Raw genomic sequence first — 13,560 nt, 5'->3', positions numbered from 1 at the left:
ACACAGAGGAGATGCTTAATAATATCAGGCTACACCTGTAACTCAGGAAAACCTGACCTTTTCTGAAATTTAGAAATAAGAGACAACAGCAGACAAGTGATTATTTTACAGAACAGTTCTGGCGTGAAGGACACACACAGACAGGCTTTCTTCTGCCCAGCTGTTCGGTGTCAGTGGGGTGCGAAGCTGAGCCCCATACCGGCAGTGGGATGGACTGTGAGGAGCTGCTCTTGAAGGAACCCAGACAGGCTGGCAGGCCCAGCGAGTCCTCCAGAAAGGGCGAGTTTGGGACAGAGGGCTCCAGGGCCGTGGAGGTCAGGAGAGGAGGCGAGGCGCTCTGGAGGGGGTGGAGGGGACTCAGGACGGGCTGAGGGGGTAAAGGGGACGGGGGCGTCAGTTATGGTGCTGCTGGGCAGCTCTCTCTGCAGTCCGCCAGCAGCAGAAACATCCACCAACTGTTCTGCCTTCTCATGTGGCCGATCAGCATCCTGGCTACTTTCCCTGACTCTGTAGCGCTGCTTCACTAAACGCAGAGTCGCTGATAGCTGTGCTGATGCCACAGCTTGGGTGCAACGGCACATTTCAGTAACTGCGCATGCTAGCTAGGTGTAATGTCACAGTTCAGTAACACAGTTCTGCATCTGATGCGCATGCTAGCTGGGTGTAATGTCACAGTTCAGTAACACAGTTCTGCATCTGATTCGCATGCTAGCTAGGTGTAATGTCACAGTTCAGTAACACAGTTCTGCATCTGATGCGCATGCTAGCTGGGTGTAACGTCACAGTTCAGTAACACAGTTCTGCATCTGATGCACATGCTAGCTGGGTGTATGTCACAGTTCAGTAACACAGTTCTGCATCTGATGCGCATGCTAGCTAGGTGTAACGTCACAGTTCAGTAACACAGTTCTGCATCTGATGCGCATGCTAGCTGGGTGTATGTCACAGTTCAGTAACACAGTTCTGCATCTGATGCGCATGCTAGCTAGGTGTAACGTCACAGTTCAGTAACACAGTTCTGCATCTGATGCGCATGCTAGCTGGGTGTAACGTCACAGTTCAGTAACACAGTTCTGCATCTGATGCGCATGCTAGCTGGGTGTAACGTCACAGTTCAGTAACAGTTCTGCATCTGATGCGCATGCTAGCTGGGTGTACGTCACAGTTCAGTAACACAGTTCTGCATCTGATGCGCATGCTAGCTGGGTGTAATGACATTTTTTGGTGTAATGACGTAGTTCTGGGTGTAACAGCACAGATCTGTAACTGATCTGTATCGGAACACGCAGCCGCCGAAGGACCAGTAGCCACCCTCGGGACTCTTCTGGTTGGGTTCTTGCATTATCGCGCTGGCGCAACGCCACACCGCATTTGCACGGGAAGCAGGGACTGACTTGATTTTACTTAAAAAATACAAAATATAAAAGAGAGAAACAAAACTGAACTAAAGCAAACCCTAACCAGCGTGAGCTGTCCGCCTGAGGGGCGAAGTCGGACCGGCTGGGCGAAGTCGCCGGTGAGCCCCGCTCTCAGGCCCGGGTTCCACGCCAGCGCCAATCATTTATTTTCTTTCTAGTGAAAACCCTGCTGCACACATCGCATTTTTCGTTGCTAACGTTTCTCACACGTCAACGCCGGGATACGTAAGGGTGCCAGCGGGGAACGCGTTTGCGTAGTGCAGATCTGTAACCGCGGGGAAGACAGCAGAAATGAGAGACTCACGGTAGGGACGCCCTGGAGGCGGCTCAGAGACGGGGCGGAGGGAGTCTTCCGCGCGCTGCTGCCTCTCTCCGATCTGTAGAAGGAGGAGGCCTGGATCCCCGTGAAGGCCCCGGCGGCCACCTCCAGGGGAAGGGGGAGCGCATCGGGGGAGCGCAAGGGGGAGATCGGTGATCCCGACAGGGCCTCCGATTCCCCTGCAGCTACAAGAAACACAACAGTCACATCGCAAACACCATCCTACACAACACACTACCTGCACCCACTCCGGCTGCTCTTTAACCTCAGATTACACACTACACGCCTGACTCTCTCAGTTTAGTGCTCTGCGCATAATTAATTAAATAATCTAATTATTAACACCGCACACGTGCCGCAAATCATACAATTAAGACATAAATACATATTATTCAATAAAAAAGTTACTCTGTTAAAAGGAACCAATATTACCATTATATGGTCCTCCACACAAGGACTCAAGGTAATACATTACAAATACATACATGACATTACCCTGATTAAAACACAATTAAAATCTCAGCTGAACCAGTTTAAATACATATTTGAAACACCTGAACTCTTTACACATTGGCTGAAATGTGAAAACACTCCTGAGAATTTGAGACATATTATGTTACATAATACCACTTATGACCATAAAATCATGAAAAAATAAACTTGTTCTGAATATTGGGGGACACAAATACTTCATTAAAGATAATCAGTCATCTGCTCGTGTTGTACACTGTCTATGGAAAACCATCGATGCAAAATCTTTAAAAATATGTCTGATTGCGGTTATTTTTGACCTGTTGACACGGCAATATTGTTACCCCTCAACACGCTTAAAAGTAGCTCGGCCAATAGCAACGCAGGAATTGTGAGTAGATTAGCAAATAGCATCAAGGCATGTGTCACCGCTACATTTCCTGAGCGTGCTGACGTGCTCTGTTACATTCATGAGATTGTGATGTGCCTTTACGCTTGGCTTCCCACACACCTCAAACACCTCAACGCGTCAAATTTTAACACGTGTTAAAATTTAACCTGAAATTTTAAGGCGTTGAAAAACTGGCCTGTTGACACATTCATTCTATTTGTGAAAATGACAGGCAGTTTTCCCCTGTTTACATGGCAAACATTTCATCAGGTCAAAAATAACTGATGAGAAATATTTTTGGCACCATTGGCTTTCCATAACTATCAGGCCCCTCCCATTTCACCAGCTCTCCTCCACACTCTGTGAATCAGTGCGCTGTAGGCCTTACATCTCATCCTCTCTATGGGTGGAGGAGACGGAAGAAAATCGGTCAATCTGGCAGACCACAACTCTTTCTGCCCTCTGGCCTGATCCTCAACAATGACTGGCTTTTCCACCTTTGCAGTGACTGGCTTTTCCTCCTGTTCATTTGCAGTGACTGGCTTGTCCCCCTGTTCATTTGCAGTGACTGGCCTTTCCCCCTGTTTGTGTGCAGTGACTGGCTTGTCCCCCCGTTTGTTTGCAGTGACTGGCTTTTCCCCCAGTTTGATTGCAGTGACTAGTCTTTTCCGCTGTTTGTTTGCAGTAACCGTTTTTTTCTTCTGTTCACTTGCAGTGACTAGCTTTTTTCCAATTTCGTTTTCAGTCATGGGCTTTCCCCCCTGTTCATTTGCAGTGGCGGGCCTTTCCCCATGTTTGCTTGCAGTGACTGGCTTTTCCCCACATTTGCCTGAAGTGACGGGCTTTTCCCCATGTTCGCTTGCAGTGACTGGCTTTTCCCCATGTTCGCTTGCAGTGACTGGCTTTTCCCCACGTTTGCCTGCAGTGACTGGCTTTTCCCCATGTTCGCTTGCAGTGACTGGCTTTTCCCCACGTTTGCCTGCAGTGACTGGCTTTTCCCCTTGTTCTTTGGCAGGGACTGGATTTTTTTTCAGCTCTAGCTGCTGATCCATCACACTCCATTTTGTGTTCCCGTTTGTTTGGTTTTGTTTGGGCTGAAATGACAGAAAAAGGTTTAAAATGTGAGCTGTTTCTGCAATTCTGCTATGACAGTGACTTTACAGTGAGAATACCAGAGGTTACATTACCTTTCAGAAATCTGCATTTTCTGAACACGGGTCATGAAAGTTTCACCTGGTAATACCCGGCAGAGTGGCATTCCACCTGCTGTGCTATTGATAAACTACTGAACGGAAGGCCCCTGGTATGGCTCACCAGCCGATGGGTCAGATCCTCACACTCTGATTGGCTGCTACTGCCAGATTCAGAGAGCTCTCTGTAGTTCTTGGACACGGCGGTGGTCCTCTGGGGCCTCCCACACAGCTGGGCCACTAGAGCGGACTGCTTCCTCTCCTTTCCTGTGTTCCTCCTCTGTTTGTGACACACATGATAAAGCACATGGACGTGGAGGAGGACTGAAAGCACAATGCATGTGTATCCCCAGGTGGAACACTGCTTTCATACAGTTCAATGGACATGAATTATACGCAGGTAAAAACCTGGGTAACATGCTTTCATACAGTTCAATGGACATGAAGCATACGCAGGTAAAAACCTGGGTAACATGCTTTCATACAGTTTAATGGACATGAAGCATATGCAGGTAAAAACCTGGGTAACATGCTTTCATACAGTTCAATGGACATGAAGCATACGCAGGTAAAAACCTGGGTAACATGCTTTCATACAGTTTAATGGACATGAAGCATATGCAGGTAAAAACCTGGGTAACATGCTTTCATACAGTTTAATGGACATGAAGCATACGCAGGTAAAAACCTGGGTAACAAACAGTACCTGTGAAACAATACTAACAAAAATGACAGTCAAGAAAGCAAAAGCAAAAGCAATGCTTTCAAATGTGCATGTGATATGCATTTAATCACATACTTTTAAATGCACGTCATATAATTATTTTTATATTCTACACAAGCCATAGGCTCTCTCCTGTCCCATGATCCCATTGCATCAGTCTCACCTTCTTTTGTTTGGCCTGTGTTCCAGGTGGCTTTGATGAAGAAGGGGGTAAATCTGAATCATCTACAACAAATCGATGGATAGATAGACAATCAAATACAAAAACACTAAAAGATTTCTTCTGTCAGTATGTTCATCTTTGTGCATGTAAAAACATCTAAAATGTGCAGTAATAGTATCGTAACATTTCTCATACCTTACATGAGGTAAGTTTTGAAAACAGCTCTTTATGACATGCAATATAAGCACAGAATCACACTATGCCAACGAAGGTGGAGGTGGTTTAGTGATGGTGTATATTGTACAGGTGGTGTCAGCAGGTGGAGGTGGTTTCGTGATGGTGTATATTGTACAGTTGGTGTCAGCAGGTGGAGGTGGTTTAGTGGTAGTGAATACTGTACAGGTGGTGTCGGCAGGTGGAGGTGGTTTAGTGGTAGTGAATACTGTACAGGTGGTGTTGGCAGGTGGAGGTGGTTTAGTGGTAGTGAATACTGTACAGGTGGTGTCGGCAGGTGGAGGTGGTTTAGTGGTAATGAATACTGTACAGGTGGTGTCGGGAGGTGGAGGTGGTTTGGTGATAGTGAATACTGTACAGGTGGTGTCAGCAGGTGGAGGTGGTTTGGTGGTAGTGAATACTGTACAGGTGGTGTCAGCAGGTGGAGGTGGTTTTGCACGCTGCCTGCTGTAGTCCACCACTTTGGGCTTGGGTTTTCTGCCAGACTCCTTCAGCCAGCTTATGTCTGTCTTTTCGGTTTCTGTGTCGCTGAATAAGTGCTTCCTGGCACGGTTTCCACGGGGCTAGGTGCACAGAATGAGAAGCAGAGCAGATTTCATCAGGTATAGAGTACCCGGGTGCCGCCATTTTGAGGACCCATTGAGATAACTCGCAGACAAGTTCATCACTACTGCTTAAAGTATGTGGACACCTGACATCCAATTTCTCAAAGAATATGATGGGCATTAATAAGGAGTTTGTCCACCCTTTGCTGCTATAACAACCCCCACTCTTTTGGGAACTCTTTATACTAGATGGAGCATTGCTGCAGGGATTTGCTTCCATTCAGCCAGAAGAGCATTAGTGAGGTCGGGCACTGATTGGGTGATTAGGCTTGGCTCACAGTTGGCTTTCCAATTGATCCCAAAGGTGTTAGATGGGGTTGAGGTCAGGGCTCTGTGCTGGCCAGTCAAGTTCTTCCACACCGTTCTCCACAAAACCATTTCTATATGGACCTCGCTGTGTGCCCGGGGGCATTGCTATGCTGAAACAGGGCCTTCCCCAAACTGTTAGGGAAGCACAGAATCACCTAGAATGTGACTGTACTCTGTAGCATTACGATTTGCCTTCACTGGAACTAAGGGACCTAGCCCAAACCATGAAAAACAGACCCAGACCAAGGGGTGTCCAGATACTTTTGGTCATATAGTGCATATGCCTGGTGCCAATGTGAAAGTGTCCATGCCACTCGGATCACTGAAGACACACAAAACTGCAAATGTCACGAACAGCACAGGACTGAACGCGTCTTCCACTCTCCCACCTTAGCCGCTGTGCTCGTCCTCCCAGAGGGAGACGCTCTCTTGGGGACCTGCTGGACACTGGAAAGAAAGGCCTTCATCAGTACGGGAGGGTTTACCTGTGCTACAGGTTCAGATGCCGGTACCACACCACAGCTTTACACACGGTGAATTCACAAACACGAGCTAACACTACCTGCAAAAACATACCAGCTCTACACTGACCTCCGATAAACACCCATAAAACACACCAACTGTAGACATACACATGAACATACAGCATCCGTAAAAACATAAAGACGCAACATACACACACAACACAATACAGAAGACATGTTCCCGAGCCACACTCACTGCTTACACAGGCAATATGCAATGTGGACAATATTTATATTTGTTAAAATCTACTTATGGACTGATTGTAATTTTTGTTTTGAAAAACTGAATTCTCCAAACAACGAAAAGATGGTCACAAGTTTCTATACAACTTCCTCCCAGGTAGAAAAGTGATTCTTTGTTTATGTGTGAACGGCAGTACAGTGATGTGGAGCCACGCTATTGGCTGCTGTATCAAAACCTGTCACAACAGATCAAATGCCTTCTTGTTTGGTTGTAGAAGCTTTCTGTTTTCCATTGTTAACCTATAGATGATACTGCTACAGTGCTAGTAGGAAAAAGGTCAGAGCTTAAGCACTGATCTGAAATCAGTGCTCATTGGTAAACTATAGATCAGGGCTGCCCAACCCTGTTCCTGGAAATCTACATTCCTGTAGGTTTTCACTCCATCCCTAACAGAGCATGCCTCATTCAACAGCTAGAGCAGGACTGCCCAACCATTTTCCTGGAAATCTACATTCCTGTAGGTTTTCACTCCATCCCTAACAGAGCATGCCTCATTCAACAGCTAGAGCAGGACTGCCCAACCCTTTTCCTGGAAATCTACCTTTCTGTAAGTTTTCACTCCAACTCTGACAAAGCACACCTCATTCAACAGCTAGAGCAGGCTGCCCATCGCTGTTCCTGGAAGTCTTCCATCTGGTAGGTTTTCACTCCAACTCTAATGTGGCACACCTGACTATAATTAGCTGAACGAGATCTCTAACTGTTGAATGAGGTGTGCTTTCTTAGGGTTGAAGTGCAAATCTACAGGACAGTATATCTCCAAGAACAGGGTTGGGCAGCCCTGCTCTAGCTGTTGAATGAGGTGTGCTTTCTTAGGGTTGGAGTGCAAATCTACAGGACAGTATATCTCCAAAAACAGGGTTGGGCAGCCCTGCTCTAGCTGTTGAATGAGGTGTGCTTTCTTAGGGTTGGATTGCAAACCTACAGGGCAGTAGATCTCCAAGAATAGGGTTGGGCAGTCCAGATATAGATGACACAGGGCCAGTGGGAATGGGGTCAGAGGTTTGGTCCACTGATAACATGCAGGTGACACCAAATTTAGGGCTAAATGTTTCTTTGCAGTCCTCCAGAGGTGCTGTTGCTGTGGTACCTCAACCCCAGCCCCAGCCCTACCTCAGTGAGCTGCGGCACTCATAAGCTACTCTAAAAGAAAAGGAAAGGCCCTGTCAGAAAGCCCCTGGAGATCCACAGGCCGGGACCATAAGACTGCAATCCCACAGCCAGGCTTGGACCGTAAGGCCATGAACCCACAGCCAGGCCGGGACCATAAGACCGCAAACCCACAGCCAGGCCGGGACCATAAGGCCATGAACCCACAGCCAGGCTGGGACCATAAGGCCATGAACCCACAGCCAGACCGGGACCGTAAGGCCATGAACCCACATCCTACTCAACCTCAAGAGTCATTCTAGAAAAGCTGAAAATGCAAAATAAAAAAGCAGCCTTTTGATTTTACCTTTTCTCTACAATGGATTTCTCAGGAGACCGTAAGCCCTTTCGCTGAAAAGGACAGAGATAAATGCAGACATGAGTTTGATGCTGTCTGACGTTGAGTGAGAGAACGCGAGTGTGAAAATTTCACCTCTTTAAAATGATGCTCACCTGACGCTGATGGCACTTTATGTACGTATCGACTACTTACAAGAAAGTTATGTATTATTAAGGGTTAATGACGAGGCACATGATCTTCGTTTATTTTAAATAAGCGCAAAGTCCACTGTAAGCACTATCCGGGTGCGCTTTGCAAGTTTCAAGCTGCCTACATCACCATTCGACCAAAATCCAAAAGACAGTGAAGGACTGAGCGGTATTATATTTCCCCCTGAAGCGCTGAAAGAGCGTGTGTTCCTTACCCCGCAGCTCTTGGGTGATTCTGATTGAAAACTGTAGACATCGCACCTGCACGTAACAAGCAGGGGGAGACATTAACATGCAACACAGGCACCTGCCATCTATCAGCGTAATCGTGGAAACACACTCGATACGAAGCGGAGTACGAACAGACAGCCCGTGCGGCTTAAACAGAGACGAGCGGAAAGAAGGGGCAATACTCTGGCTGCTCTGCCGGCTTATTGGACTCATTGGCCGTCTTCAGGGACCCTGAGATTCTGGCAGTTCCCTTCTCCTACGACAAACACAGAAACTTCAGTTAAAATTTTTTTAAATATTCAAACGAGATAAGATAAATAGCTCCAGAGTCCAGGCCAAACATCAAAATTTCAAGCAGGTACAACATGAAAGACTTAAGAAACAGGTTTGAAAACAGAGAAGACAAAGGACGTCTGGTCAGTGAGGGAATTTTCTGAGCAAATGGCAAGGCTAGCATGGACAGCAGCACTCTCCCATTGCAGCCCATAAAGATGAATTCTGACTCTCTGAACATAAGGGCCCAACGCTCACCATGGAAGTAAATGTCCAGCTTTTCCCCACTTTAGTCCTGGAAAAATGAGAAATGATTCAAAAATGAACAATAAAAATGCATGTGTTTACATGTACCAATGAGTGTGTGTGCGTGTGTGTGTGTGTGTGTGTGCGTGCGCGTGTGCATGTGCGTGTTCCAGTGTGTGTGTGTGTGTGTGTGAGAGAATTACCTCTCCACTGAGGTAAGGGTGAGCCCTGTCCCAGACCTTACTGCAGGGGCAGCAGAGGGAGTTTTGTACTGGCTTGAGATGAATGTCATCATACAACTGGTCACCTCCACTGGTCCTGATTTCTGAACCTAAAGGAGAAAAAAGTTCCTCACACAGTTGGGCAACTGCCATAAAAATGCATGAGCCACTCTGAGGTGCTTCCTGTAACGTGAGATCACAGACACAAACACACACACACACACACTGAGTTACCATGTAGACCCCAAACCTCTGACCTCCTGAGTGAGATCACAGACACACACACACACACACACACACACACACACACACACACACACTGTTAGCATGTAGACCCCAAGCCTCCGACCTCCTGAGTGAGATCCACACACACACACACACACTGTTAGAATGTAGACCCCACACCTCCGACCTCCTGAGTGAGATCCACACACACACACACACACACACACACACACAGTGTTGGTGCTTCGAGCCTCACAGCCTCACCCTGGGCCTCTTGGTTAGGGAGCAGGCGCCGGGGCTTGGGTGCATGGCCAGCGTGGGCTGGGCAGACTTCCAGACGGCGTCTCTCTGTTCTAGCGCCAGGGCTCTCCCTCCGGTCTGGGACTCCTCTCCTGCTCGCTGGTCCTCCTCCTCCTCCTCCTGCCCTCCAGAGCCTCCTGCTCTCTCCCTCCCCCTGCGGAGCCCCTCCAGCCGCTGGGTCAGCTGCGCGTGGAGCTGGAAGCCGCTCAGCTGGGTGGAGCTGCGCTGCTTCTGCAGGCCCACTGTGGGGAAAAGCTGCGTGCACTGGTCTGCACAGAGAGAGGGTGAGAGAAAGAGAGACAGAGAGAGAGACAGAGAGAGAGAGAGAGAGAGAGAGAGAGGGAGGAAGCGAGAATCAGTACCTTATTCCCTTATGAAACATCCTCACACACTGGCTACCAGCTCCCTTCAGAATAGACTACACACTTTTATCAATAACTTTTGAACCAGTGTGTGGCCAAGTCTCAATATCTCATCATCACTACTGACTCGTACACCCCTCCCCCGCGGTTCCTCCCAAGGGTTCTTCCTCTCTCGCCCACACAGGTAGTTTCTCCTAGCCACAGTGGCGCTGGGCTTGCCCTATGCGACGGTCCATTGCAAAGCGTATTGTGACAAATGTTTGTAAAATGCATTATGCAAATACGTTTGATTTATCTGGTCCTCATTTAAAGGTCCTCTCTTTGTGCCAGCAAACCATTTTAAAACTAGAGGTGACAAAGCATTCTCTATATACACTCTAAACTGTGCAACTCCCTGCCAGATAACAACACTGAACAAACATAATCTACTATTTTGATTGATTTACTTTTTATGGTAGAACAGACAAAACAAAACTTTTTCTGGCAATACTGGCACCTTTTTATTGCATTCATGCAAGCACATAAACAAATGACGAAGAGTTTGAGTTTGCGTTATTAATATCTTTGCTTCCTAGTTAAATAGCTGTCGGGGGTGATTTTCAGCCTCCATTAAATCAGTGTTATTTGGCTAACAAAGCTAACGGCTAGCGGAGACAGGCTATACCCTGTGACAGAGCTGAGGAAGTGCCCAGAGGAGGTGCAGAAGGAGGCGGTGCAGGAGTTGCACGTGCTTTGGGGAGGTTTCTCTTCTGTAAGGCCAGCTCAGATACAGATGTTCTTTTTCTGCTGGTCTCACTCGTCTCCTGGGATGGCAGAACTCTGGTAGGAAAACACCAGGGCCGAGGTCCATCACACAAGCATCACACCGTTAACAACCCCACCAGCCTCATAACCGCACACACCCACCAGCCTCACAACCACACACACCCACAAGCATCACAACCGCACACACCCACAAGCATCACAACCACACACACCCACAAGCATCACAACCGCACACACCCACAAGCATCACAACCGCACACACCCACAAGCATCACAACCGCACACACACACAAGCATCACAACCGCACACACACACAAGCATCACAACCACACACACCCACAAGCATCACAACCGCACACACCCACAAGCATCACAACCGCACACACACACAAGCATCACAACCACACACACCCACAAGCATCACAACCGCACACACCCACAAGCATCACACCGTTAACAACCCCACAAGCCTCATAACCGCACACACCCAAAAGCCACACAACCACACACACCCACAAGCATCACAACCGCACACACACACAAGCATCACAACCACACACACCCACAAGCATCACAACCGCACACACCCACAAGCATCACACCGTTAACAACCCCACAAGCCTCACAACCGCACACACCCAAAAGCCACACAACCACACACACCCACAATCCACACCCGCACACACCCACAAGCCTCACAACCGCACACACCCAAAAGCCACACAACCACACACACCCACAATCCACACCCGCACACACCCACAAGCATCACAACCGCACACACCCACAAGCCTCACACCCGCACACACCCACAAGCCTCACAACCGCACACACCCACAAGCATCATAACCGCACACACACACAAGCCTCACAGCCGCACACTTCCTGCCACCCTTCCACAAAGACTGAAGTCCATTTTCAGACAGGTCAAACTCACGGAGGCCTCTGCTTTCTCCAGACAGGCTGGGAGTCTGGCACCATGTTTGCACTGTCATCTGCAAGATAAAAATGTGTTCATGTGAGGAAAAACATTTTGAAACATAACATCAAACCAGTAAACATTTAACGAAAATGTACCTCAACTTGTAAAATGTGATTGCAGTGTGTTACTAGAATAAAACTTAGAAGGATCTGTCAATCGCATTACAGTCCAGCTTGTCTAATAGTATGAGAAGGCAGTACTCCCTCACTGGTATAGGATACAGTATGAGAGAGATGACCGTGTTCCCACGCATATCTGCTTATAGTTGCATTGTTTCAGTTTGTGTTGATAATGTAGAACATTTCATTTTAGTTCCCTAGTAAAATCACAGGCAAGTTCCTGATTAACAATACTGAATCAGAGAAGTGTGGAGGATAAATACCCTAAGCTGACACTGAATTTGAGATACACATTAAATGATTTTTGGAGGATTACAGTTCACTGAAATGAGATGTATGTATGTTCATGTTTTCTGTATAAGTGCATGTATAAATATGTAACTGAATGAGCACATGTACATATACAATCACATTATTCTGTTACTATTCTTTGTTTGTTATCTGATGTTTCTCATGTTCCTTGCCATGATTTGGTAATACAAATGCAAATTGTCATGCCAATAAAGCACTTTGAATTTACCCAGAAGCTGTTCTTCATCCTCTTGTTCTGTCTGCACCATCTCCACCACTTTGGCTACAGGGATATTCTACAGGGAAAGGATGAGCGTTAGAGACACACTATACAGGGAAAGGGTATGAGTGTTCGAGATATGGATGTGGAGTGTCTCTAACACTCATACCCTTTCCCTGTATAGTGGAGTGTGAGTGTTAGACACACTCCACTATACAGGGAAAGGGTATATCTCCAACACTTATACCCTTTCCCTGCAGAGAGCAGAGAGGAGGAGGGACATATAAAGAGGAAGACAAACTAATCAGAAAGAAAGGCAAAGAAATAGGTTGGAAAGTCATTGGGAATAAAACATCACTTAAAAAACAGAGAGGGGATGAAAGGGAATGACGGAGTGAGAGACTGGGAATGAGGCAGAGACAGAGAGAGTGAGAGAGAGACACAGAGAGGTGGGGAGGGAAATTAACTCGTACCCTGTGGAATTTGTCAGCAGGTAAAGGTCCACAGGTCTGCCTGACGCTCCCGTCTCCCACTGTGCCAATGCTGTCACTCTGAAATTCAGCACTATTAAACTCCCACATTTCCACACAAAACACCTACACTGCGTAGACTATAGCCCTGCTCCTACTGAACTCCATCTCTGTTCAGACTATCGCCCTGCTCCTACTGGAATCCTGTGTGTTGTGTTTGTGTATATGCATGTGTGTGTGTACATGTGCATGCGTGTGTGTGTGTGTGTGTGTGTGTACGTGTGCATGCATGTGCTAACATTCCTGTTATCAATCACCTTAGCTGTAACATGCTTTTTTCTTGCCGCCGTTAAGAGGGTTTTTTTCCCCACTGGGAGTTTTTTTACCTTATGTACTTGCTATTTGGGGGTTCAGGTCTGGTGCTGGCCCTGTTTGCTAATTAAATGAACTGTGTGTGTGTGTGTGTGTGTGTGTGCGTGTGTGCATACCTGTCTGTGTATACGTGCATGTTTGTGTGTGTGTGTGCGTGTGCACGTGTGTGCGCGTATATACCCGTCTGTGTATGCGTGCATGTGTGGATGTGCGTGTGTATATGCATGTCTGTGTAAGTGTGCATGCGTGTGT

General features: G+C 47.3%; 1 protein-coding gene across 1 annotated transcript in view; it reads right to left on the bottom strand.

Annotated features, from left to right (window-relative positions):
- Window positions 1–13,560, bottom strand: part of LOC118207914 (synaptonemal complex protein 2-like) — a 35,841-nt gene that overhangs the window by 9,134 nt on the left and 13,147 nt on the right. The window contains exons 20-36 of the mRNA XM_035382114.1: window positions 12,940–13,017; window positions 12,476–12,542; window positions 11,792–11,849; window positions 10,753–10,907; window positions 9,691–9,995; window positions 9,184–9,311; window positions 8,993–9,029; window positions 8,644–8,717; window positions 8,446–8,491; window positions 8,049–8,092; window positions 6,214–6,271; window positions 5,317–5,473; window positions 4,677–4,738; window positions 3,914–4,069; window positions 2,988–3,693; window positions 1,723–1,922; window positions 200–367 (exon numbers count right to left, since the gene is read on the bottom strand). Coding sequence (XP_035238005.1) covers window positions 200–367; window positions 1,723–1,922; window positions 2,988–3,693; window positions 3,914–4,069; window positions 4,677–4,738; window positions 5,317–5,473; window positions 6,214–6,271; window positions 8,049–8,092; window positions 8,446–8,491; window positions 8,644–8,717; window positions 8,993–9,029; window positions 9,184–9,311; window positions 9,691–9,995; window positions 10,753–10,907; window positions 11,792–11,849; window positions 12,476–12,542; window positions 12,940–13,017 — 2,499 coding nt within the window. The remainder of the gene's footprint in view (window positions 1–199; window positions 368–1,722; window positions 1,923–2,987; window positions 3,694–3,913; window positions 4,070–4,676; window positions 4,739–5,316; window positions 5,474–6,213; window positions 6,272–8,048; window positions 8,093–8,445; window positions 8,492–8,643; window positions 8,718–8,992; window positions 9,030–9,183; window positions 9,312–9,690; window positions 9,996–10,752; window positions 10,908–11,791; window positions 11,850–12,475; window positions 12,543–12,939; window positions 13,018–13,560) is intronic.

The sequence above is a fragment of the Anguilla anguilla genome, chromosome 11 (assembly GCF_013347855.1).
Source record: "Anguilla anguilla isolate fAngAng1 chromosome 11, fAngAng1.pri, whole genome shotgun sequence".
Taxonomy (NCBI): Eukaryota; Metazoa; Chordata; class Actinopteri; order Anguilliformes; family Anguillidae; genus Anguilla; species Anguilla anguilla.
Note: the sequence above shows the minus strand (reverse complement) of the source record. Positions and strands in the feature narration are given on the sequence as shown.